A 26412-nucleotide genomic window follows, 5' to 3' on the forward strand; every position below is an offset into this window, starting at 1 on the left:
CAACTTTCGCGACGTCACTTTCGCGGGAACACCATCCTCTCATTCCACGACTAACATTACGGGCAGGTCTAGCAAAATGAGCAACCTGCCTTGACAGCCCAGCCTGCCCTTCGCTAACATGGATTTGCGTGTATCTCTGGGCCAATATTGAGGTGAGGAATCATGGCGCTCACCAGCTGGAAAGATTTCCCGTTCTTCGAGGTTTCCCAGGTTCCTGTGCCCGCAGACGAAGATGGTTCCTATGTCTTCGATGTACGTTCTTACCCTGTGTCTAGTACAAGATTGTCTTCTAACCGATTACAACAACAGAACGAAGTCGTCTCACTGACCACGGGCGCGGATTCTCTGTTCCTCGGTTCTTCGGACGGTTCAGTGCGCATTCTTTCCCGCGCCTTGAAGGTTGTGCGCACCTTTCAAGCTTCAGACGTCCCGGATGGCTCAATCACCCACCTCCGGCAAGTGCCCAATACTCCGTTCCTTGTCACCATCTCAGAGAACCTGTCATCGGACCCTTCGTTGAAAGTTTGGGCATTGGATAAGATCGAGAAGAAGACCGGAGCACCGAGGTGTCTGTGTACAATTGGAGTGCAAAATGGCAGGAGACAGTTTCCAGTATCGGCATTCGTGGTTCTCGATGACTTGACACAGGTGGCAGTAGGGTTTGCCAATGGGTCCGTCACCGTTATTCGCGGCGACTTCATTCACGACCGCGGGACTAAACAAAGGACCGTCTTTGAATCTGAAGATCCGATCACTGGCTTGGAAGTCCGTCAAGGCACGACAAAAGTCCTATACATTGCGAACACGGCCAAAATATGCAGCCTCATCATATCTGGGAAAGGCCAGGGTCAACCAGTCCGCACAGTTGACAATCGAGGTTGCAACGTCGGATGCATGACTCAAGACCGCGAGGCTGGAGACATAGTGATTGCTCGAGAAGATGCCATCTACTACTATGGCGTTAACGGCCGTGGTCCTAGCTATGCATTTGAGGGCCCGAAGAAAATTGTCAAGATTTACAAGGAGTATGTTGGCGTTGCGTGCCCACCACGGGTGGCGCAGGTGTCAAAATCCAAAACATTCCGAAGGTTGGGCGGCGAGGAGATTGACGAGCTGTTCAGTAGCTCATCCTTCACATTGCTTGATACTGATCTCAAATACGTTGCTCACACGGAGTCATTGCCTGCTCCGGTCAAAGAGGTCTTCGTGGAATGGAACGAACTCTTTCTGCTGACCGTGGATGGAAAGGTGCGTTGCCGAGCTTGATACGTAAGTGCTTGAGCTGATTCAAAGCAGCTTTTTCGATACCAGGAAAAGACCCTACAGCAGAAGCTTGAGATCTTGTATCAGCGGAACCTTTATATCTATGCCATTAACCTGGCACAAAAACTGGGCGCCGACAAAATGCAACAGAACATCATCTTCAGGAAATACGGGGACTACCTGTACCAAAAGGGTGATTACGACACGGCCATGCAGCAGTATCTGAGGGCCATCGACAATACTGAGCCTTCGCAGGTGATTCGACGATTTCTGGACACGCAGAGAATCCACAATTTGATCGACTATCTCGAGGAACTACATGATCATGACCGGGCCACTGCAGACCACACGACGCTGCTGTTGAACTGCTACGCTAAACTCAAGGACACGGACAAACTGGACGCTTTCATCCGCACACCGGGATCCGCGAAGTTTGACGTCGAAACGGCCATTGCTATGTGTCGACAAGGTGGATATTTTGACCAGGCGGCTTACCTTGCGACTAAGCATGGCGAAAATGAATTGGTGATCGACATATTGGTGGAAGACTCAAAGAAGTATGCTGAAGCTTTGCAATACATTTGGCGTCTGGAACCCGATGCAGCATATCCAGTTTTAATGAAATATGCCCGCAGCCTCCTCGAACATTGCCCCGAAGAAACAACCAAGCTGTTTGTTGAATACTATACTGGGAAATACACACCCAAGAAGGATGTGCCAGCAGTCTCGGAAGTGCAGGCTCAGACAGGTGGTGGTGCATTTCAAAGTCTTTCGGCTCTTTGGAGCTTACCATTCATGAATCGATCCACAACCAGTGAAGCAGCACCTGCCGAAAATGAAAAGCCCGAACACGATGAACGTGCCTCTGCTGGCGAGGTTGATGCAGCTCCAACATACATTAAACCACGTCCTCGCAGCGCGTTCTCGTCATTCCTCGCTCATCCATCACAATTCATTACCTTCCTGGAGGCGCTGATTCTGCAGGAAAATCTCTCCAAAGAAGACAGATCGGACTTGTCGACCACACTGTTTGAGATGTATCTCGAAGCAGCCAACAATGCGACGGGTCCGGCAGAGCGGGGGAAATGGCAAGTCCAGGCGACCAGTTTGATTGCAGACAACGCCACTGCATCACTGGATTCCTCGACGATAGATACCTCGAATGTCTTGCTCCTGTCGTCACTCTCAAAGTTCCCGGCTGGCACGACATTAGTGAGGGAACGCGAAAATCTGTATGCCGACATATTCCGCTCGTTCACGTCCGCCAAAGACACGTCAGGCGCCATATCAGCGCTCAGAAAATATGGATCAAAGGATGCCTCGCTCTATCCCCTTGCACTTGGCTATTTTTCGTCGTCTGAAGAGGTCCTCAAGGCACCTGGGGTCAAGGAAGAACTCCAGACCATTCTTCGCAAGATTGACCGGGAAAATCTCATGGCCCCGCTCCAAGTGGTCAAGGTATTGTCGCAGGGTGGCTCGGTCACAATGGGAATGGTCAAGGGATACCTTTCCGACAACATCTCTCGGGAGCGCAAAGAGATCCAGGCCAACCGGCGATTGATCGACTCTTACCGGACCGAAACGGCGTCGAAAAAGGCAGAACTGGCGGACCTGGGCACGAAGCCGGTCGTGTTTCAAGCGCGACGGTGTTCGTCTTGCAATCGAAATCTCACCTTACCCACGGTGCACTTTGTGTGTAAGCACTCGTTTCACCAAGAGTGCTTGAATAAACCAGGAATTGGCATGGATGAAAATGACAGCAACGTAGAGTGTCCGCTTTGCAAGCCCGGAAATGACACGATTCGGGCCATCCGGCGACAACAAATCGAAAGCACTGAGCAACACGAGTTATTCAAGGCGGCGTTGGCAAGAAGCAACAGTCGATTCGGGACCGTCAGTGAGTTCTTCGGGCGTGGAGTCATGGGGACGGCACCAGCTGCGGACTGATAGAGTGATCAACAACCCGAAGCCCTACGGGTATGGACACAGCCTGTTTTTGTTTTGTTTTTTTAGTTGTTGCCGACAGAAGGGCGACGAGGATCTATAACAAATACTAGGGTACTGAGGATGCTGAATTCTCGCCAAGGAGAGCAAGATCCGGAATTATCAACCAAGAGCAAGCAAGCGAGAGTGTTTAGTCACGGTTGCACTTTTGTGCGATCGGAAAGCTCAAATCCGAACCCTTGTCTGACACGGCTTTCAGCCGCATGGAGTATTTGCAGCGCGGGATGTGTCCATAGCCCACTACCATGTATGTGAGATGAGGATGAGTGGGGGAAGGGCCCTCCATGTTGGGTATCGCTCGGCCATTGCTAACGAAGCACCTATTAGCAGCGACTGAGGGTTTGGCGTTTCTATTTGTAGCCTTCCTTAGGGCTGCGAGTTGAGATGCGAGACTATGAGGGTGGACAAGGGCAGGGGCGAGTTCGTGTGGTGGGGAAGCCAGTTGGCGGGGAGCGCAAGGTAGATGAGGGGTTGAAGGATGAGAAGTCCCGGAGTACCTCGTTCGGAGTCCTGGGTGTTGAAGAGCTGAACAGGCGATGTCGACAAGACGGGCGGCGCCATGTCCCAAAGGAGTCCAGAGGAGTCTTCAGCTGACAAGGACAAGCACGAACACACAAATCCTAGAAGAAGGGGGGGAGCGAACTCTGGCGCCTGGAGCCTGAAGCCTGAAGCCTGGAGCCCTGAGCCTGGAAGTACTGGGAGTTTGTACTTATACTGGGGACTTTAGGCAGGTAACGCAAATATTCGGTACGTTTTTGTGACTGCTGAGGCGGGTGCAGGGGGGGGGAAGGGGGTTGAATAGAAGAGGGGACGCCCATCGCGTGCCCTTGTTGGTGGCCCTTTTAACTGTTCACTCCGAGTACTGTACTGTAGGTAAGTAGACGGTACTAACCAGACTGGCGCCCTCTTCCTCCCACTCCCCGGTTGCTTCTTACCACCCACTACTTCTCACAGGGCGGACAAATACAACACCAAAAGATTGTCGCAGTCAAGTTTCACCATTTTTGCTTGTTATTGTTTCCTCTCTAGCTCTACTACGTCACGTCCAATCTATTTGTACGCCGAGCAGTCTACTTTTGTGCTGTCTATCCTTAGTACACCCTACCGTCTCATTCTCACCTCCTCTGCGCCGTGGCGAAGGAAAGAAAACACCCGGGAGAGAGCGAGAGCGTGGCGGGGAAGTCTCCTCTTCAGCCCTCGCAGCAGCCCAGGTCAAAGTGGGCGCAGTCGCAGTCCCAGTCGCAACTGCAGGCCGCAGGCGACTTGTTGTAACCCACAGGTCACCACCACCGGCACGCATAGCCTGAAAGCCTGAACGTGAACCGCCCACACAAATCCACGCAATAAGGTATCCACCACCGCTCATCCACTGCATTGCCATGTTGGTCCTCGCTAACACTACTACAACACACTTAGCCATCATCAATAAGTCCTGACCCTACGTACGACATTTTCCAGGGCCGTGAGAATCCCTCCGCTGCGAGACCGAAAACCCTCTACCTCCTTCTATCCTTCGACCTCATTCTTCCCTTTTGATTCTCTTCGGCCTCGTCAGACAGATGCCCCTCCGGCCTCGACACGGGCCCGTGACATTGCACTTCTGTTCACTCTGAAGGCCGCAGCTGGCCGTAATAATACCACCACCGTCCCCTCCGCCTCCCTCCCTCTCTGCTCCCTGCCTCGTACCTCGTGACTTCTTCCGCAATCATGGCGGACCCCGACCAGGCCATCGCCGAGGTCTACCGCAAGATCGAGCGAGAAAAGGCTCTTATCAATGCCGCCACTCACATGCGACAGTCCACCAACAATGCCGCGGTCCAGGCACGTGTCGACAGCAACATCCGGGACAGCAGGCGAAACATTTCATACTTGGAAGAAAAACTGGCAGAGTTACAGCTGAGACAGCGGGGCCAGAATGAGGGTGCCGCTCCCACTCCGCCTGCCCATGGGGGGTCCGGTTATCAGACTCCAGATCCCCGGATGCAGCAATCACGATTCCAGCACGGCGGCGGACCGACTCCTCCTCCCAAAGACGAGAGGGGCTATTTTCCCAACGAGAGAGGTGACTATGGTGATCCCGGGCCAGGGGGATATAGCCAGGGCGGCACCGGCATGATGCCTCCACGCGCTCCCTACGGAGACCCTCGTCCTTACAGCGCGCCGGTCCCCAAAGCTCGCCCGAATTTCTCGAAACTAGGTATAATCCCTTCCAGACGCTCGTGAACGAGCCCCAAGGTTTACTGACACAACCCCGCCTTCCAGACCTGATCAAATATGATACCCCATATCTCGGACCCAAAATCCAACTCATGCTCTCCCAACTCGAGTTCAAACTGTCCGTCGAAAAGCAGTACAAAGCAGGCATCGAAAAGATGGTGCGCTTGTACCAAGACGAGGGTGACAGAAAAAGCAGACTGGATGCCGAGGGCCGGCGCATCGAAAGCAATCAGAAAGTCCAGTTGTTGAAGCAGGCCCTGAAAAGATACATGGATCTGCACGTCGACATTGAAACGTCAGATGCTGCTGACGGTGAGTGGCACCCATATCGGCGCGTATACTTCAAGGTGAAGCTGACTTGCGTCGTCTAGATGACAGTCTCAACGCCCCTAATATGCGAAAACCCCTTACCGGTCACCTGGAAATGCGCATTCATGCCATTAAGGATGTCGATCACGCAGCCTCGTCACGCTTTTCACGAGGCCCCGAAACCTTCGTCATTATGAAGGTGGAGGACAACATCCGAGCCAAGACCCGGGCAACACGGACGGATAAATGGACAGAGGAGACTCATCACGTCGACATCGACAAAGCCAACGAGATCGAGCTGACGGTCTATGACAAAGCAGGCGATCGACCAACCCCAATCGGGTTTCTATGGATCCGCATTTCGGATATTGCGGAAGAAATGCGCCGGAAAAAGATTGAATCGGAATTTCAGCAGAATGGCTGGGTATCAGCAGATAAGATGGCGAATGGCAGCAGTCCGGGTAAACCAGGTCCTGATTTTCAACCCGCACCTTTCATGCCACCGGGAGATGCTGCGGGTGCCGGCTCCGCGGCCGGTTTCGCTCAAAATCCTCAGCAACATGTCCAACCTGTGATGATCGATTCATGGTTTTCTTTGGAACCGGCGGGCAGGATCCATCTCACAATGAGCTTCCAGAAGCAGACGGGCGGAAAACGGCCATTCGACATTGGCCTCAATCGTCAAGGCGCCGTGCGCCAGAAGAAGGAAGAGGTGCACGAGAAGCAAGGTCACAAGTTCGTCAAGCAACAGTTTTATAACGTCATGCGCTGTGCTCTCTGTGGAGATTTTCTCAAGTATTCGGCTGGCATGCAGTGCGCGGATTGCAAATACACCTGTCACACCAAGTGTTATCCAAAAGTGGTGACCAAATGCATCAGCAAGGCGAACTACGAAACGGACCCCGACGAAGAGAAAATTAACCACCGCATCCCACATCGTTTCGACAATTTCTCGAACATCGGGGCCAATTGGTGTTGTCACTGCGGTTATCTGCTGCCGTTGGGAAGACGCAATGCGAAAAAGTGCTCGGAGTGTAGTCTGACCTGTCATGCCCAATGTCAGCATTTGGTTCCGGACTTTTGCGGCATGTCCATGATCGTCGCCAATGAAATCTTGGAGACGATTCAAAGAACGAAGCACCACAATAAATCCTCCTCTGTGAGCTCTGGAATGAGCAATCGGACGCTGAGGCCCAATTCCGCAGCCAGACCTGGTCCCACGTCTCCTACGCAAAGCTTTGTCTCGGATAACACTACCCTAACACCACAGATATCGAACCAATCGTATGATCAACACCCAGAACAACCGAAGCCCTCTGCTGCCGCCATGAGTGCTGCGCAGAATATGATGTACAACCAACCTCAGGCGAGCCAGTCACAACCACCACCACAACAGCAACAGCAAAGACCATTGCAACAAAAAGCTGTGTCCACCGCAGCAGTGCAGGCAGCCGCAGCCGCCGCGACTCGACCGCCATCTCAACAATACAACCAAACGTTCAATGATTATAGCCCTCAAAAAATGCCGGCTGATCGTTACGCAAACGCTCGGCCTCCAGCCCCGGAACAGCCACATGCTTCGTATGACCCTCGCGCGTATCAAGGATATGACCGCCAACCAGTACAACAACAAATACCTCAACATCAACCACCACAACAAGCTATGATCCAATCGCAAAGACCTCAACCTCAAGCTGCTGCAGCAGCAAGCTATTCTCCAGCCCCTATCAAACCAGCGCCATCGTCACAACAACAGGTAGCCACGCCTCCATCTGGGCGCGGGTCAGGACCGAGAATTGGTCTCGATCACTTTAATTTCCTCGCTGTACTAGGAAAAGGCAATTTCGGCAAGGTCATGCTTGCAGAGGCTAAGAGCTCAAAGAAGCTGTACGCCATCAAGGTCTTGAAAAAGGAGTTTATTATCGAGAACGACGAAGTGGAGTCTACCAAATCCGAAAAGCGCGTTTTCTTGATCGCCAACAAAGAGAGACACCCTTTCTTGCTCAACTTGCACGCTTGCTTCCAAACAGAGACTCGAGTGTATTTCGTGATGGAGTACATTTCGGGCGGCGATCTGATGTTGCACATCCAGCGTGGACAGTTTGGCCTTAAGCGTGCTCAATTCTATGCTGCGGAAGTTTGTTTGGCTCTGAAGTATTTCCATGAAAATGGTGTGATTTACCGAGACTTGAAGTTGGACAACATCCTGCTCACCCTGGACGGGCACATCAAGATAGCTGATTATGGTCTTTGCAAGGAGGACATGTGGTTTGGATCGACGACTTCCACCTTCTGCGGCACGCCAGAATTCATGGCTCCCGAGATTCTTTTGGACAAGAAATACGGTCGTGCGGTCGATTGGTGGGCCTTTGGTGTCCTCATCTACCAGATGTTGCTCCAGCAATCTCCGTTCCGTGGCGAAGATGAGGACGAAATCTACGACGCTATTCTTGCGGACGAGCCGCTGTACCCAATCCACATGCCACGTGACAGTGTTTCGATTCTGCAGAAACTGTTGACCAGGGAACCAGAATTGCGACTGGGCAGTGGGCCGGGAGATGCGCAGGAAATCATGAGCCACGCGTTCTTCAAGGGCATCAACTGGGACGACATCTATCATAAGCGGATCCCCACGCCGTTCAAGCCGACCATCAAGAATGAAAAGGATACCAGCAATTTCGATCAGGAGTTTACTAGTGTGACGCCCGTGCTGACACCAGTGCAGAGTGGTAAGTTCTCAGGTCAGAATACTCTTGTGGATTTTTGGAACTGACACGTCGCTTCTTCCAGTGCTTTCGCCCGCCCATCAAGAGGAGTTCCGTGGTTTCTCGTATACGGCCGATTTCATTTAGGAGAAGAAAAGACAAGGAGGGTCAATGAGCCACAGCGACAGTGAGGTCGAGTCCAGCACAGAAATTCAATGTTTCGAGGAGACAGTTCATGCCAAACGCGCCGATCTCCAACCCACGGGGAACGAATCGGTTCTGCGGCTTCGATTGGTCACTTGTGACCACCCAGCATTTTGAGCCGACTCCAGGGAGTCGGGTGCGATGCCGACGGTTGCAGTCGACCCCAAAGAACGTGCAATCGCGATCTAGACGAGACGATGACAAACTAAACATTGGCAACCCAGGCCTGTAAGTGCAATTGGGGGCAGGGATATCAAGCAAGCAGTAGAGGTTCGCTCTGGGACCGAGAAGTACGGGAAAGGACTGCATCTATATCACAGCTAAGCTATCAACCCAATGAATGGCCTTCTGGAGGCTTCTCTTGAGGTGGTAAGGGACATGATGTGTGATGAAGCGATATGAAGTTGGATTGAGTTGGGCCAAACACCTGACCGAGTGTTTGGGACGAGGCCGCGAAGGAACGAGAAACGGAACATGACTGAATGGAATAAGAGACCAAATTGGAATCAAAGCTTGGATGAAAGGCAGTTGACACATTCCAGGCAGGCAATGACTCGACGGAATTTTAGAGAAGAGGACGTCAGACCATACACAGACACAATCGAATCGTATTATTCAGCGCAGGACTGGAAAGTATCTGCTCCGCCTCCGTGGGCTGTTTGCCAAAACTGTGAGGCTCGTTTCCCACGGCCACGACGATCCCTTCTGTGGGGCGTTTGATGTCGTTGCCGCTGTACTCATAGCTGACGGATGAAGAACTTTTAGAGGACAAGCACCCAAGACGTAGCACACACACACACACACAGAGAGAGAGAGAGAGAGAGAGAGGATCAAGCCTCGCCCACTTTCAAGGCAGCGTGCAGGACGCCCGTGGCATCCTTCTTCTCCAAGGACTTCTTGACGGGCCGGGGGTCGTCGAAGATCTCGTTGATTTCTTCCAGCGTCCGGCCCTATGGAGCAGTAGGATTGAATGTTAGCGTGCGTTGCGGAGTTTTAACTACATGGCCAAAAAAAGGCCGAAAAAAAGCCGACCGAAGGAATGAATCCCCATCGATCGACCTTTTCGCAATACAGCCTCCGCAAGAATACGGAGGAGCTAAGCCCCTTCGATTGCGCTATTGCGCGGCGAATGTTGTCGAAGTCGAGCTGAGACTGGGACCGGATCTAGAAGCAGAAGGCGAAGATGAAGAGTATCAAAGGGGTACGTTACCTTTGTCTCGGGAAAGAATAGATAAGTGATCAGCACCTCGAAGCAGTCCCAGAAAACGAAGACCAGGTAGTAGTAGTAGCCGATGTGGCTGATGGCGACGCCGGTTGTGTACTGACCGACGACACCCGCGACCGAGGCGACAATCTGCCCGAGCGCGTTGCCCTTTGCGCGGGTCTCGGTGGCCAGGCACTCGGAGATGTAGAACGGCTGGAGCGGGGTGAGGCAGAACGAAAAGACCACGCTGAACAGGTAGATGAAGAAGATGCCCGCGTGGCCCGCGGCGGCGCCGCCAGAAGTGACGGAGATCTTGGTGAGGCCCGTCACGACGGCTAGACACAGCGCGCAGCCCGTGAAGCCGCCCAGCAGCAGCGGTCTGCGGCCGACGCGGTCGCTCAGCAGCGAGCCCAGAATCGCCGCGATCCACGACACCACGGGGTTCAGCGCGTTGAGGAGCAGCTGGGTGTGCGGGTTGGTGATGCCTGTCTGCTCTACGATGACTGGAAAATAGTACGACACCAGCGCGTTGCCGGAGTACTGTCCAAACCACGCAAAGCCAACCACGCAGATCAGGCGTCTTCGAGCCGCAGGGGTCATGAAGAGGTCGCGGTAGTCCCACCAGCGCTTGTCGGAGCCGTCTGAGGAGATTTGGGCACGCATTTCGGCGAGCTGGAGACGGACAAACGGGCTCGACCCGGACCCTTCGCCGTGATATGTGGCCAGCACAGCCTCAGCTTCGGCGTATCGATCTTGAGCCATGAGCCATCGCGGCGACTCAGGGCAGAAGAACACTCCCAGCACGATGTATCCGGAGCTGACCATCTGGAGCCAGACTGGAAGGCGGAAAGAAATAGTTCCTGCCATGTAGGCGGTTCCGTAGGTGACCCAGGAGGCAAGGATACTCCCGACAAAGTAGTTTGTCTCGAGAAAGGCCGAAAGAGGACCACGCCAGTGAGGGTGTGCCATCTCACTGACATAGGTGATTCCCGCCACATTGAGAAAACCCTGCCCAAACCCGACAAAAAACCGACCGGCCAAAAACATCGCCCGAGAGGTCGCAGGGGCTTGGATACAGGTGCTGAAGATGACCAAAGCGGCGCCGGTAAACATGCCCCATCTTCGCCCAAAAGTGTCATTGATTGGCCCACTGATTGGCAGCGCTGCAATAGCTCCAATGTTGTAGATCGCAAAGACCAGGCCTGTGGAAGAACTTGCGGATTTTCTGGGAAGAGGTAGATCAGCACAAGCTCCAGGCTCGACGTCTCTTAAAGTCTGTCCGAGAGGTGGAATACAACACAGAATCAACCATGAAAAAGTAAAATCTCTCTGACTCACAATCCGTAATAGTTCAAATACTGGGGCATCGCATTGATGGCACCCATCAGGGAGCCGTCGTAGCCCTGAAGGATGATGCAGAAGTAGCCAATGGACAGAATGAGATAGAGCTTGAACATGGTAGGCGTGATCGCACTTGGCTGAACATCTCGGATCTCGTTGGCAAGGTCGAAGACTTCATGCTTCTGTACAATTTGTGAGTCGCCTTGGACGACTTCTACCATTTGCTCCTCGGGAGATTCCGTCTTTTTCGATGTCATCTTGGAACCAGGCAGGAGTTTGAGCTGAGTGCTTGGTTGGTGATGGTGTAGCTGTTGAGAGTGAGAACTCGGTGTGGCAGTCAAGAGCGAGTGTCGAGGGGTGAAGTGCCTCTCTTTGTACTTGTGCTTGCTATGTTCCAGGCCATGTGCATTCTCCAGCTTCTCTCCAGATTCAAAATCCCCCATGTGGGGATAGTCCGTTTGTAGCCTTGCATTGTCTTTGGCAAATTGAGGTAGGCCCGAGGACAATTCGTTGCTCCTTTTGCCGATATTCTCTTAGGGCGCTCACACGGTTGCTTTCCTCGCAGATCATCCAATGATCACAAAGCCGCCCGAAAACCGCCAAAACCGCCTCATAAACCGCCCCTAAAATACCGACTAGAGACCGACAGGAGCGCAGAGACTTTGCCCCTGGACGGAAAGCCCCACTAAGGATACAGTGTCGACGAATGATTCTTGCAGCGGCATTTGTGGCGAGGATTCCTCCTCCGTCCTTGGACAGGTTAAAACGGTAGTTGCGGTAGTTGCAGATTCGGGAGACATTCAGGTTTGTGGTCCAAATATGCACTAGCCAAGATTCACTAAACCTCTCTTGGAATGCTCTAAAGCAGCCTCCATTGACCCTAAACCAGGTTAGACTCACTCACGCCATTTTACCGACATGGTCAAGCATGGTCCGATCTTTCAAGGTTCATGAATTCTTTAGCTGTGTTGTCACGCGTTTAGACTTGCATAAAGCGTGGCAAATCTGACGGTGGTTTCTACGGTGGCTGCCTGTGTTCGTTCATAGCCTGATGCTTGGTCTTTTGCTCGCTGGCAACGATGCGGCAGTCGACCATCAGCCTTGATCACGTTGCGAATCCAGGGCATCCTTCATTCAGAACTTCAACACCACCACAGATTCTGTGGTCTTGACACGAAATGAAGAGATCTGGGCTGCTCTGGATCAACTGGGGGGAGTCTCCCCTGTCAGAAAAAAGGGTATCAAGCAACCTGCTATTGCCCTCTACAGATTCTATCAGGCGTACGGCAACCGGACTCTTTCACGCGTCAAGAAGACTTACCCGCAATTATTTTAATGCTAATATGAACCCAAAGCCGGCTCCAGCTGGTTTTACCATATGATCTTGCCGGGTAGCAGGGCCACAGGCACCCGTTCCTACACCACTGACTGCCGCGTCCAGGCGGAGCAGCGTGACATCTTCCTCGACGAGGTCACAGGGATGCGCAGCCTTCTCGAGCATGTCGGCTGAGTGCTTCGTCGCCATAAAGCTGAAAACGGGCTGCGGCGCTAAGTGTGGTTGACTTGCCCAATCTTGTACAGCCGCCGTGGGTCCAAATGGACACGGGGCGTCAATCCCGCTCACCCTTACGACGGGACCTTTTCCTCCGGTGGCCAACTCTAACCAGCGAGTGTCCATGTGATTTCCATTCTCCTGTGGAACGTCATAGTGTGTCTGCAACTGAGAGATGTCGTCGCCTTTCCAGACACCAAAGCGCTGACTGCTTTTCTTATCCGGATACGACTCCCCGGGGCCACGGCCAAACCACTTCACCCGGGTGAGCGTCTTTGCCAACACCAGGTCGAATCCCATCCGAGGAAGATGTTGAGGGACAGTCCCCACAGGGTTCTCTAAATGAATGAAGACTGACACCGCAGAGCCGTCGGGTTGAATCTGATAAGTGGTGATTGCATGCCACCCCCAACCCAAGGACTGCGGAGCAATGTACGTCTTCGTCGTCAAAGTGAAGGCATGGGAGTGGGTCTTTTGGTCCAGCACCATGCAGCGCAGCTGAGATGTGATTTTGTCAACACCAAAAGATCGCCAGTGGGGAAGAGCTTTAGGCATGTCATTATCCGTGGGAGGTCGCCAGAAACCAGGGATCAGAGACTCCTTGTAGCCTGAGGAGTCTGGAATGATTGGGCCCAAAGTAGTGGTCCAAGATCTAAGAAGACCGCGTGCTCGGCTGAAGGTAAATGTGGATTTGGCTGTAAAGATTGTCAGGGTAGAATTGCTATTGCAGATCGTTGGCACGGAAGATCCCAAGGGCAAGGAAACCGGAAAACGGCACCCTGGCGAAAGTTGGTGCTGGAACCAGGCAACCTCGTGCCGCTTCTCAGCCCAGCTCGCAGCTTCACCCAGTCGGAAGGTCACTGTGAGTATTAACTCGAACTTGGACTGCTGCTCAAAGACAGTGCCAGGAAGGGGAACAGCTTGTCTTGCACCTGCAGCGATAGGAGGAATTTTAAGCTGGCCGTCCACGAGCATATTGGCGCTGAGAAGTGGATATCAGCGATTTTGAAACCCAAACGGGGGATCTGACTATCTTTCGAGGGGGGCAGAAACATCACTCACCTCTGGCCAAATTCTTCGACTTTGAACGTAACCTCCAAATGTCCAAGGTCGACAAAGTCATATGTATTCTCGACAATCAAGTTTTGATTCACTAGATGGATTGAAACAGGCTGATACACCTTCTTCAACTCTATGAGTCCTGGTGTAGGCTCATGCGCGCTATTGCAGAGTCCATCCATGACAAAGGTGCCATCATGGACCTTCTGGCCGAAATCCCCGCCGTGTGCATAAAACTGTTTGCCGTCCGGGCCGACCTGGTAGAGGCCATGATTAGCCCACTCCCAGACGAAGCCGCCTTGAATGCGTGGATGCGCGCGAATGACCTCTTCGTAGTCTTCGAGGAGACCAGGACCATTCCCCATGGCGTGCGCATACTCGCACAATATCACTGGTTTAGTGAAAGTGCCATCCGCAGCGACGTCGCGAGTCGACGCCCTCTCCGCAAGGGCATCCACGGCTGCGTACATGTACGAGTAAATGTCCGTCGTCCCCATATTGGTGTCTCCTTCGTAATGGACCAAGCGACTCGGATCAAGACGTTTGCAAGCCTCATACATTGCAACATGGTTCTGGCCGCAAAATGCCTCGTTTCCAAGCGACCAAATGATGACGCTGGCGTGATTCTTGTCTCGTTGCACCATCTGGACGGCTCGATCGACGTATGCCTCCTTCCACGACAGATTGTCGGACAAGTACCTTCTAGCTTCCTTTGACACCGCGCCAATCCAACGTGCGTACGAAACCTCTCCGCCGTCCCACTCTGCCGTGTTGGTCGCCACGACCTCGGAGAATCCGTGACATTCCAGATCCGCCTCGTCCATGACCCAGAGGCCAATCTCGTCGGCTAGTGCATAGAGGCCAGGGTGAGACGGATAGTGCGAGCAACGCACGGCGTTGATATTGTGCCTCTTCATTAACAGGAGGTCCTGACGGACGAATTCGAGCGGCACAGCACGACCGAACAGAGGGTGATGGTCATGTCGGTTGACACCACGGAATCTGAGGACTTTTCCGTTCACTGTGAGCAAACCGTTCTTGAGCTCGACCTTTCGAAAGCCGGTGGTATGCTCCACTCGGTCCGATTTGCTGCCCTCTGTCAATATAATCTCGACATCGTATAAATAAGGAGTCTCGGCCGTCCATTTGTTAGGGTTGTCCACGTGTATATGGAGGTCAACTCTGGTAGTATTTCCTCCAAAGCTAGCCTCAGCACTGCCTAAAGTCTCCCCTCCGTGGTTGGGCCTTTCACGCAGGACAACGGAAACAAGCCCGCCTTTGGGGCTGTGGACGTCAACCGTAACGTGGAGAGCGCCATGCTTGTAGGTGGCATCGAGATCGCCTCGAATGAAAAAATCGTCAATTCTGCATATGGTTGGAACTGCTAAAAGATGAACATCCCGGAAAATCCCTGCATCTGTCAACATGCGGTTCGTTTAAGCCAGTAGAGGCATTTCTATACCAGAAAGCCACCACTGATCCTGATCCTCAATATAAGAGCCATCTGACCACTGATAGACACGGACCAGAAGCTTGTTGGGTTTCCCACGTTTTGCAACGGCAGTTATGTCGAATTCCGCAGCGTTTCGGCTGCCTTGGGCGTATCCGATAAAGTCATCATTGAGCCAGACATGGTAGGCACTATCAACACCGTCGAACCGTAGTCGTAATTGAGCACTACAGTCCCAGTCAGGAGGCACAGAAAAGGTCCGCCGATATGTGCCAGTAGGGTTCTCGTCCGGGAGATCAGGTGGACAGGCTGGAAATGGGTAGACAATATTAGTATACTGAGGTCGACCATGGCCTTGAAGTTGCCAATGGCCCGGCACTTGGATGGTGGTCCAGCAGTTTTCTTGTCGTTGATCGAAATCCGCGGCTTCGAGGGGACTGCTGGCGCAATGAAAGTCCCAGGCACCGTTGAGCGACAGAGAGGTTTTGGGGATCCAGTAAGACCGCGGCGGCAAAGTATTTCGGCGGAAAACCGCCTCGTTGGCGTAGTCCGGCCTGTGTTGAACCACCTGCTGCTGTACAGAGGGGCCGCCGAGACCTAAGCCGTCGATTGATTCCAGCATACTTGCAGTAGAGAGCAATTGCAGCGTCGTGGATTGCAAGACGACTTCCTCGCCAGCAGAGACGGGGAATTTCACGCAGAAAGACAACGACAAGGAAATGATTCTTCCCGCGCCCCCAAGGCAAGGCGTGACAAGTAGATCATATCGCAGAATGCCGGTCGGCTCATGTCGGCCAAATTCATCGCGAAACACGCCGTCGCAGCGGGCATTGAAAGGGCCCCGAGAATGCTGGGGACAGACCGGTATGTACCTTGTCGATCCGTTATTGGGGGGGGTTGTATTCCTCCACAGGAGGTTGGCTGCACGCTGCATGAACAAATGAGAACTGCTTGTAGTCCGCTTTCAAAGCCTACGCCAATGCTCATCGACAGAATCCAGCACGTCCTCTGAGTGCCAATCGGAGTAGCATGTTCTCCGCCATGATTTCCGACGGTCGACCTAGATTAGCGTCAGGATTTGTGCGGGGGACGTTGTATAGCGGCCGGTTTCCCCGAGGCTTTCAGTTAGCACACAAGAGGTCGCCTTGCAGCTGCAACTTCCATGGTGCAACATGGTGCAACCTGGTGCAAGGAGCGAAGTTGTCAGTCCGATCATGGTAGAAAGACTGAGAATCACATGACAATGCTATGCAACTTGCCCAGATCCACGTGACCCTCAGCCAACGCCAAATCCATTTTCGGCAACATCTCAAGCACGTTCTCTTTACCATGCCACATGCTGCTCTCACTCACTGACGCCAATGGCGACAACAGTGTGTTAAAGTGGATGCCATAGTAGCCCACCAAACTCCCCCGTGTCCTGTTTCTGCATCTCTCCACCACACTTCTGATGAGGCCCAAATCAGCCTGTATCATCTGTCGGTAAGTCTCCGACGTCCCTGATCCAAGACGTCGAATCACTCAGTTTGATTCGTAGGAGACGTCGGAGGAAATGCATACGGTCTTACCAAGGAACAACGTGCGATTTCTGCACCGAGAGGAATCTGCAGTGTGTGTTAAGTCAAGAGACCGACTTTCAAGAAGATGGCTACGAGCCGATCGTCCCTCGCCGAATGCATGCTCTAACGCACAAGTCTAAGCTGCTGCCGCCCCTGGATTTGTGCGAGGAGTTGATCAATCTCTACTTCCGCTACATCCATGTTTCATTCCACGTCTTGTTTCACAAGCCGTCCTTCTTGGCCGCCTTCAAAAACGGCTCCCTCTCGAGGATTCTCCTCTTTGCAGTCATCGGTATGTCAGCACGCTTCTCACAGCATGAAAGCCTAGTCAAGACATCACCTCGGGAACGAGGCAGACCCTTCACCAAAGAAGCAGAGCGCTTGTTGAATCTACACGACATCTCCCTCACCACCATCCAAGCTTGCCTGTTGCTGGGAGCGTCTGCAGTAGTCGAGGGAGAAGGGGCAACGGAATCTGTTTTCTTTAGCATTGCTTGTCGCATAGGAATGCTCCTAGATCTTCCCAACGCGCCTGTCACAACCCGCATCCAGCAAGAGGTCAATTTTAGAGGTTAGAAACCAATGGGAGACCTTGCAGGTTGTTGATACTGACCTGGCATCAGTGTGGTGGGCGTTGTACGAAACGGACACGTGGTCATCGACTGGAGTGCGATTGCCGAAGATGATGCCGTTACGCAATGTCCCGCTCCCTATGGCGGAGAAGAGATTTCTCGACCTCCCATCTACCGCGCTGCCGAATCAAACCTATATTGCCAACCGAGGATCGCCGAGGGCAAAATCACATATACCACAGGACTCGTTGATCGCACATTCGGTGGTCGTGAACCAAATCTTCTCTCAGATCGACGAGGTCAACTCGCGAGCTGTCTCGGGTGATCTTCAAGGTACCGAGCTCACGCAGGCCGTCGAGCGGGTGTCGCTTGAGCTGGATTCCTGGGCCTCCAGCCTCCCCGACGGAATGACCAACACGCCCGCGAACCTGGTGTACTGGGCAAGTCAGGGTTTCGGCAACGTGTTCGTCGTCCTCCACATGGACTATTGTCACCTGTGCCAGCTCCTCTTTTACCAGTTTCTCCACGGCAGCGCGAACCAAGCATATCCCCAACACAACCACCACGACGATATTCGCCCTCAAGTGACGACGAGCCAGTACGCCCAAAAATGCAGACAATATTCCACCGACGTGTGCAACCTCATCCACCTGGCGAGCGAGACACCGGGGGCTGAACTCCTCAACTCGATCGTGGGCCACGTTCTGACGATCGCGTCCACCGTTCAACTCCACATCTTGCTCTTCAGCGACAACGCAGCCGACACACAGCGCGCGCGGAGACTGCTCGAGCGCAACTTCGAGCTCCTAACCCGTTTGAAGACGTACTGGCCCTGCATTGACATATCGTTCGCCCGGTTCGAGGCCTTTCATAAGGCTTGCTTGCGATGCCAAGACGACTCGCACTTCCAAATGGATCGGTGGATGCTCAAGTTCATGCTCGAGTTTGCGGCCCCTCTGTCTGAGAGATACGAAGACGAAGGAGGAAGTGGTGGTGGCGAGAGCAGTTTTCAGCGCCCGTGGTCCTTGATCAGCAGTGCAGTCTAGCGGTGTGGAACGAAGTCCCTTTACGTGCGGGCTTAATCTGTTCGGATATAAGCTATATTGAACGCGCGCCCACCCACGCCGCTGCCTCATACCTTTCCAAGATCTACGATCTCTCGACATTGGCCAAATGACTGCACCTCCTGCTCGAAGCGCCGGACTTGGGTGAGTAACCAGATGTGTTATCGCTCGACTAGGCGACAGCGGTGACGGCTCCTCCAAAGGAAGAACAATCCATGCCGACGAAACGGGCGACTGGATAGAAGAGGCGGTGCGGGCGTGAGCTTAGTAAGTTTGGCGAGGTGATCTCGACGCAAGAGGGAGAAGAGGGAAAAAATCTAGCTAGACATTGCTAAATACACCACGACAGGAACGGGACAAAAGACGATCCTGTGCTGTTGGGAAGGGGTCAGGTGGGTAGGTGGTTGTCTATCGAGAAACTTTCTAATCAGGTTGGGAGGCCAAATGGCTGTGTTTACATACTGAGCCCGCTGCAGGTTTGCCTGCTCTGAGTCCCTCCTACAGCTTGGTCGATCTCTGGCGCCATTCGCGTCTGGGAGCGTTTGTGAATCAGCCCGTGGACTTCCAAGCCTAATCCAGATACATAACCATAACAAACATGCATGGTACGGAGTACCTACAGGCGAAAACTTGCATGGTGGACAGTGGCAGTGCGGTGACCGACACAGAGGCCCCTATTCAGGGGGGTTGGGGGGGGGGTCAACGGAAAAGACCCGCCTACCTCGATCGTCCAAAGGTTGCTGGCTCGGCAGGCTTGTTGTCGAGGATCTCCTCAATCTCCTGCATGGTCTTGTCGTCCAGCTTCTCCAACAGCTTGAGAGCTTTGCAGTTGTCCACGATCTGCTCGACCTTGGTGGCTCCGAGGATGACGGTGCTGACATTGGGGTTCTTTGCACACCACGCCAGCGCCAGCTGCGACATATTGCCGCCCAGTCGCTCGGCGATGGTGGTCAACTTCTTGACCTTTTCGATCTTGGCCTTGCCCTCGGACTTCTGGAGGGACTCGATTGTGCTGCCGAAGAAATCTTTGTGGTTCGCGAACCGTGAGCCTTCGGGGATGCCGTCGTTGTACTTGCCCGTCAAGAGACCGGATGCGAGCGGGGACCAGATGGTGGTGCCGTACTTGTACTCCTTGTACAGCGGGGCATATTCGACCTCGAATCGTTGACGGTGGAAGGCGTTGTACTGTGGTTGCTCGGCGATGGGGGCAATGAGGTTGTACTTCTCTGCAATCAAGGTGGCTTCGGTGATCTGGGTCGCCGACCATTCGGAGGTTCCCCAGTAATAGGCAAGGTTGAGATTTCGGATGACCTGAGTGAAGCCCTCGACGATCTCCTTCATCGGGGTCGCATAGTCAGGTCGGTGGGCAAGGACGATATCCACATATGGTTGTTGAAGACGGTCCAGAGAGCTTTTGAGACCTTCGACAATGTGCTTGCGGGAGAGGCCACGGGTATTGGGTTCTTTTCGACCTGTGCCGAAGAAGATCTTGGTGGACAAGACATACTCGTCTCGTGGCCAGTTGAGTTCCTTCAAGGCATTGCCCATTTCAATCTCGGACTGTCCATTGGCATAGGTCTGTATTGGACGTGAGTAGTGCCCCTGAAAATGCCAGACGGGAAGGGGTTAACGCTCACCTCTGCAGTATCGAAGAAGTTGATTCCATGGTCCCAGGCGGCTTGTAAGCATCTGCACCATCATGTTAGCATGACCTTGCAAATGCGCGCACACGACATACTCTTTGACAATGTTGCCCTTCTGGGTTCCACCGTATGTGAGCCAGCCGCCTGTTCGCGCCGTTAGCCATTCCATTCCATTCCATCCCGTCCCGGGTGAACAAGGCGCCTATTTGCCTACCCAACGAAAAGACCGAGACCTTCAACCCAGTAGGGCCGAGGTGACGAAAGACCTATTTGTGAGATTGTAGTCAATAAGTGAGGCTCAGGGCTCGACGGAGGAATAACGCACCATGTCTTTGGGGTCGAAGGCAGATCGGACAGCCATGTCTGCTACCGATCTGGAACGAAACTGAGGTTGCGGATTGCGTAGACTTCGGGCGAAGCTGTAGATGAGTCTTGGTGAGCTTGGGCGCCGCAGCAATTGCATATACCAAGGGAGAAGAAAAGGTTAGAGAATGTGAAATGCGAGGCAGGAGGCAGAGCGAAAAAATTGATCGCAAAGAAGAACGAGGAAGGAAGGAGGGGGCCACGCTATCATGACGTTTGAGATTGGTGCCTTTGAGCAATGGATATTTGCCCTAGTAGTTACATACCCCTCGACCACACGGACATTAGCTATCTACACTCCCATCGCCGTGGTGGAGATGGGAGGTGCAAGTTGCGACATGGCAAGGAGAGCATTTCCTGAAATTGGTAAGCCGAACACCACAGATCGGACAATTGCCGCCGGTGCCCAGTCCCGTGGCGATTGATCAGCTTCAGGGGGGGGGGGGGGGGGATTCGGGATTGTCCCATTCGATCATTATTAAGTCATCGCCAGATCACGTTCTGGAAGGCCCAGAGGCGAGCGAATACGAAGCAGGGCAGCAGGGCAGCAGGGCTCCCACGGATGGTCCAGCCGATGCCAGGCACGCGGGCTGAGCTTTCGCTGAAACTCTCGCTCAGATATTAAGGGCCTCAAAGGCCTCGCCAGCAATTTTCCAGTGATCCCTTGTCGTCAGGAAGAAAAAGAAGACGAAAGAATGGTCATTCGGCTGGCATTCGGCTGGCATTCGGCTGGCATTCGGCTGGCACTCCTTACGACTGGAACAATTCAGGCAACGCTCCCTTCCCTTCTACCACAACTTCCTTACTGTCCAGCTGCACCGCCAGTAGTCTGACCGGCTTGGAGTCGCTGGGGTTCCTCCACATGTGCATGGTCCCTCGCTGGACAAAGATGTCTCCCCTCGCAAGACGCCTCTTCTCTCCAGAGTCCAGCTCCAACTCCACTTCGCCCTCGAGCACGACGCCATAGTCGATGGAAACGGTGCGATGCATGGGCGACTTCGCGCCGGGATCCATGTCGACCACCCGGAATACCGACCCGCCCCGAATGGTGATGCCGGGATGTTTCGGCAGGTAGGCATTGTAGGTGTCCAGGTCAGCGTTGCCGTTGAAGTCGGCGGGTATTGTGTCTGTTGCGTATGCGAGCCCGAACCCTGAAGCAGGGGAACCAGGAAAATTCAACCATGAAGGGTCCGGGGACATTGACCCTGCAGAGCTCGGTGATGACGGGTCGGCAGGATCAGCCGTCGCGAATATAGCTACCCCATCCGCATTGTGCGTCGTAATGTGCCGGGAGAACTTGGGCAGTCCGGCCACTTTGGTCGACGGTTCTGTCATGGTTTTCGGTTCGGGCCTGTTATCGATCTCTCCGTCTTAGTGCATCAGAATGATTACGGGGAGTGTCAGCCTATGGATGTCGCGGGTAAGTTTCGTCAAGAACAGCCATGGGAGACATTGTTTGGAACGTGTGGACATTATATCGTTCCTCACGATGGTGCGCAATCGCGCGTGTCCAGATGACTGCCGAACACAGCGGGCGGGAGAAAAGATTCCCGAGAGGAAGTGTGGGGCTGGACATGATCGTGGGGGAATTACGACGCTTGGTAGAGAGACTGGGAATTTATGGATGTATGCGTAGGTATGTATGTATGTCTTGCCCCTCATCAGTCCCGCGCACGGTCTAGTTGGTTGGTTAGCGAGCTGCAATATTTTCGACTTCGGATCCCCCCATAGCCTCCGTTCTAAATCATGTAATTCTCAGATCTTGGGTCCATCTTCCCTCGATGCAGCCGCCGCCAAAGGACTCCCATCGCCTTGGTCAACCCTCAGCATCCCATACTGCGGCGCCGCACCTGCAACGCCGACCTCCCTGCAATATTCGTCCCAGTGTTTGAGAAGTTCCTGCAGCTTTTCGGGGTGCCGGGCCCCCAGGTCGTCCGTCTCTCCAGGATCTCTCTCCAGGTCGTACAGCTGCCATCTTCCGGGCCCAAAGGGCCTCGGAATCATGACGGCCTTCCATTTCCCTTTCCGAAGGGCCTGACGATCAAACAGCTCCCATCCCATGACGGAGTCGTCGCCATGGATGTACGGCCGCTTCACCGGGTCGGACAGATATGGCACCCAAGATGTCCCTCGCATGGGGACGACGGCTCGGCCTCGATAAGTGGTCCCCGGATGTTCCGTTCCTGCTAGTTGTAAGAGGGTCGGAGCAATGTCCATCACTGTCGCGAACGATCGATCAAGTCTGCCGGCCCGTGATGACGTTAATGGTGGATACCTCAGGATGAACGGCACCCTGATTCCGCCTTCTGACGAAAAGGACTTGTAAAGCCTCAGCGGGGCCATCGCCGCAGACGCCCAGCGCGGCCCGTACCAGATGTAGCTGTTATATCGGCCCATGTTCTCGTAACTGTTGTCGTAATATCGATCGATGTGGTCGAAGATGTTCTCCTTCACCACGGGATATGCCTCCAACAGCAGTCCCTCGGCCCCGTTGTCGGACATGAACATGACCAACGTGTTGTCGTATTCGCCAGTCGATTTGAGATAGGAGAGGACACGGCCAATGTTCCGGTCCATGTTCTGCACCATGGCGGCGAAGACCTCCATGGTCCTCGAGGAGAACTTCTTCTCGTCCTCTGTCAAGCTCTTCCATTCTTTACTCAGGGGTTTATCGAGCGGCAAAGCAAATACCTCGTGGGCCTTGGTCTCAGAGGAGATGATGCCCAGTTCCTCAAGACGTCGCAGCCGCTTCTGTCTCAACACGTCCGGGCCTTCGTCGTAGACCCCTCGATAATCTCTGCAATCTTCCTCCGGAGCCTGCAGGGGCCAATGAGGCGCCGAGTAGGGCAGATAGGCAAAGAACGGTTTCTGCCTTTGACCCTCGCCTCTCTCTTGGAAGTACTGCAGTAGTTTCGACGTGAAGGACTCCGAAGAGTAGAAGTCCGGACCCAAGCCGGCGACCGAGACGGGTTTGTCATCTTCGGCATAGAAAGGGCCGTTGCGCTCCAGCAAATCGGGGACCTTTTCCTGCACCTGTGGCTCCCACCCGTAATGATTCGCGCCACCCTGGAGATTGTCAGCGAGCAATTTGATGGTTGCCGACATGCCTCATACGGGAAGCAAGCTGAATGATCGGTCGAACCCTCTCTTGGATGGATAGCGGTCCGGCGTCATGCCCAGATGCCATTTGCCCGACATGAGTGTAAAGTAGCCGGCATCTCGAAGGAGTTCAGGCAACGCGGCGATTCGGTCATTCAGGTATCCTTCGTAACCAGGCTGGCCCACTTGAAACTCTTTTATCGTCTCTATCATCGTCCCTAGGCCGGCAATGTCTGTGCATCCACGTTAGAACGATAACTGTCAGACCGACGTCTTAGGCTCTACTTGCGGTTATCCGTGCCGCTTAACAACATTGACCGTGTCGGCGAGCAGGCGGCTGCGGCATGAAAGTCTGTAAGTCTGAGGCCATCACGGGCCAGGCTATCAATATTTGGTGTCTTGATTTCCCCTCCAAATGCGCCCACATCTGAGAAGCCCAGGTCGTCGGCCACGATGACCAGGAAGTTGGGCCGCGTGCCTGCGTGAGGCCTCTCAGATTTGTCGGCCATGTCGCAGATGCTTGACGGACAACACGCGATCCCATAAACGAATCGAAAGAGGCAGGCGGGCTTTGTCAAGAGACGAACAGGATTGGGTCTTGTTGTGAAGACTGGAATAGCCTGTAGTCAGCCTGTCGCTCGGGAAAACGCGGCGTGTCGTTGTTCCGAGCGGCTTGGCATCGGTAGCCTGGGACCCCTGAAGAAAGATTCGGTGCTCGGTGATACATGGACAAACTCATTCTCACTCCTTTTCTTTCGCAGACTCCCAGGTAGAAACCCCCAATATGCAGCGTCTGAATGACCAGCGGCCTTTCAGCCCCGCGTTGGAACCTGTCAGAGAAGAATTGACAGAAAGCTGTGCAGTCTTGCCATGATTCAATATCCTTTTTCTGCAATCGATTCGAGTTACGCGGGAACCGACGCTAAATTGACCTACAGGAGATACGGCAGCGACTTCATACGCATGGCGCTGAGCCCCTCCGCGCGCCGTCAAACGTGTGCAAACAAGATTCCTTGGAGCACCAGAGATCGATATGGATCCAATATGAGGAACATGGCAAGAGGGCACCCTCCGAAGGAAAAGGGGGCATCAGCCTCGCCTTGGCGTTTTCCTAGCCGACGTCTCTACATGGAGAATTGGTAACTTCTCGACGGGAAATTTGCCTTGGCCACTGCATGAGAACGACATATACGATACGCGAGGCCCAAAATAGCCGCCCAGAAATGTGGTCAGGACCTTGCTGCGATGCATGTACCCTAATCGCCTGCGCAGTACGATCGACGATAAGAGCTCGCTTGGCCCAAGAACAGCTACAAACCCCTTTCCGAAGGTGGGAGGTGCTAGCCTGAGAGGTAGCAACGATGCTGTTTCTTGCCCCAAATATATCTAGCGGAAGAGATATAATGCTTGAGGAGAGCACCTTTTGTCTTCCTAGACAAAATGTGCACCAACTCCTTCAGAATTTTACTTACAGTAGCTTTCTCTCTCTCTTTCCTCTAGTCTCCCGACATTGGCCAGCTCTGTTGTCCAAACTCATCCAAACACAGAAACTGCTGTGGGCGTGCCTGTAAATACTTCTTCGGGCTGCGTAGTTGGACATGCCATCAAGTAATATCCAACCCTTGGCGAATATCTAGGGATACCACACGCCGAGCCTGCTATCAACGAGATCCGCTTTGCCCTCTGGAAACCCTCCAATGGTAATAAGAACAATGTCGTAAATAAGCAATCGTTGCCCTGTATTCAGGCGCCGGCAACTTTCAACTACTCTTTTGCGCCAGAGTTGGCAAAAACTTGCGGCGTTGGGAGCGAGCTTTGCAAATCACACAAGGCTTGGACTGCCTTTATCTCAGCGTATGGACTAAATAACCAAACAAATAGACCAGCCTCCAACCTGTGTTGGTCTGGTTCTATGGTGGTGGCTTTCATTCCGGCGGTGCGGCGGACTCATCATAGCAGGGTGCCATCTTCGCCCAGGCGCAGGACGTCGTCCCCGTCAACTTCAATTGCCTTGTAGCAATTTACGCCTTTTCCTGTGCGCCGGGTCTCACGCAGAATGTGGGCTTACCGGATCAACGACTGGCTGTTGAATGAATGAGTGCGAGACCCCATCATCGCCGGTTCAGTAGTCCTGTCTGGCGCCGCAACGGCCTTTGGCAATTGCCTGCCCAACAGGACTGCCGCTGGTTGGCTGACTGTCGCGAGCCTGCTTGGATGTGTGAACAACACCAAAGTTTAGAGGCGAATATCATGGCCTGAATGCAAAGGCAGAATGGGCAAATGGTATTCACAGCATCACAGAATGCAGCTCGGGTCATCATCTCTCGGCTATCTACAAAAGGGTACGCAGAGATCACGGGGCTTTTCGGCCCAACCATCGACAATAAAACGGTGTTCCAGAATTACACATTGTTGGGCCAGGCAGGGAATCTCATCAAACGACCTGTTCTTGTGGGTAGTAATAGCGCCGAGGGTGGTGCGTTTGCAGAAAAAGGGACAAACCTGTCTCGAGAGGGCCGTTGCTTATTGACGCCCGTATTTACATGCCCGATGAACCCCGGCGCAACTTGGAGAGCACAAGCTGGGGGTGTCCGTCTGGAAATACAGATACTATGGTGAGCCCAAAAAAAGCCTACAAAGGTAAACCCCAGGTATAGAGATCATGTTTGCCGATACTGCCACAGGAGCCTATCCCAATGCGATTGCATTGGCATCGAATAGTACCATAGAGGCTGTGAGGCCAGCCAGAGAAAGGCGGTGAAACTGGCGTAAACGCTTACTTTCTGCAGTTTTGGGTCAAAGCT

General features: G+C 53.5%; 8 protein-coding genes across 8 annotated transcripts; 3 read left to right on the plus strand and 5 right to left on the minus strand.

The window, feature by feature from the left end:
• Positions 1-162: 162 nt before the first annotated feature.
• Positions 163-3210, plus strand: A1O5_01941 (uncharacterized protein; the record flags this gene model as incomplete). The annotated part of the gene is made up of 3 exons (XM_007742557.1): positions 163-252; positions 310-1248; positions 1297-3210. The coding sequence occupies 3 exons, from the start codon at positions 163-165 to the stop codon at positions 3208-3210; spliced, it is 2943 nt and encodes a 980-aa protein (XP_007740747.1).
• Positions 3211-4974: 1764 nt separating this feature from the next.
• A1O5_01942 (AGC/PKC protein kinase) lies at positions 4975-8645 on the plus strand (the record flags this gene model as incomplete). The annotated part of the gene is made up of 4 exons (XM_007742558.1): positions 4975-5464; positions 5530-5796; positions 5856-8522; positions 8584-8645. 4 exons carry the CDS (start codon positions 4975-4977, stop codon positions 8643-8645), a joined length of 3486 nt encoding a protein of 1161 aa, XP_007740748.1.
• An 887-nt stretch (positions 8646-9532) lies between these two features.
• Positions 9533-11504, minus strand: A1O5_01943 (uncharacterized protein; the record flags this gene model as incomplete). Its single annotated transcript, XM_007742559.1, has 3 exons — positions 9533-9652; positions 9913-11131; positions 11245-11504. The coding sequence occupies 3 exons, from the start codon at positions 11502-11504 to the stop codon at positions 9533-9535; spliced, it is 1599 nt and encodes a 532-aa protein (XP_007740749.1).
• A 1070-nt stretch (positions 11505-12574) lies between these two features.
• On the minus strand, positions 12575-15930 carry A1O5_01944 (beta-galactosidase; the record flags this gene model as incomplete). The annotated part of the gene is made up of 3 exons (XM_007742560.1): positions 12575-13781; positions 13862-15269; positions 15321-15930. The coding sequence occupies 3 exons, from the start codon at positions 15928-15930 to the stop codon at positions 12575-12577; spliced, it is 3225 nt and encodes a 1074-aa protein (XP_007740750.1).
• Positions 15931-16981: 1051 nt separating this feature from the next.
• A1O5_01945 (uncharacterized protein) lies at positions 16982-18485 on the plus strand (the record flags this gene model as incomplete). The annotated part of the gene is made up of 2 exons (XM_007742561.1): positions 16982-17438; positions 17491-18485. The coding sequence occupies 2 exons, from the start codon at positions 16982-16984 to the stop codon at positions 18483-18485; spliced, it is 1452 nt and encodes a 483-aa protein (XP_007740751.1).
• A 735-nt stretch (positions 18486-19220) lies between these two features.
• A1O5_01946 (uncharacterized protein) lies at positions 19221-20507 on the minus strand (the record flags this gene model as incomplete). Its single annotated transcript, XM_007742562.1, has 5 exons — positions 19221-20081; positions 20141-20192; positions 20242-20290; positions 20361-20412; positions 20472-20507. 5 exons carry the CDS (start codon positions 20505-20507, stop codon positions 19221-19223), a joined length of 1050 nt encoding a protein of 349 aa, XP_007740752.1.
• A 752-nt stretch (positions 20508-21259) lies between these two features.
• Positions 21260-21844, minus strand: A1O5_01947 (uncharacterized protein; the record flags this gene model as incomplete). Its single annotated transcript, XM_007742563.1, has 1 exon — positions 21260-21844. The coding sequence occupies one exon, from the start codon at positions 21842-21844 to the stop codon at positions 21260-21262; it is 585 nt and encodes a 194-aa protein (XP_007740753.1).
• Positions 21845-22264: 420 nt separating this feature from the next.
• On the minus strand, positions 22265-24117 carry A1O5_01948 (arylsulfatase; the record flags this gene model as incomplete). Its single annotated transcript, XM_007742564.1, has 3 exons — positions 22265-23575; positions 23624-23841; positions 23982-24117. The coding sequence occupies 3 exons, from the start codon at positions 24115-24117 to the stop codon at positions 22265-22267; spliced, it is 1665 nt and encodes a 554-aa protein (XP_007740754.1).
• Positions 24118-26412: the final 2295 nt, after the last annotated feature.

Source organism: Cladophialophora psammophila, assembly GCF_000585535.1.
Source record: "Cladophialophora psammophila CBS 110553 chromosome Unknown aczJe-supercont1.2, whole genome shotgun sequence".
NCBI lineage: Eukaryota > Fungi > Ascomycota > Eurotiomycetes > Chaetothyriales > Herpotrichiellaceae > Cladophialophora > Cladophialophora psammophila.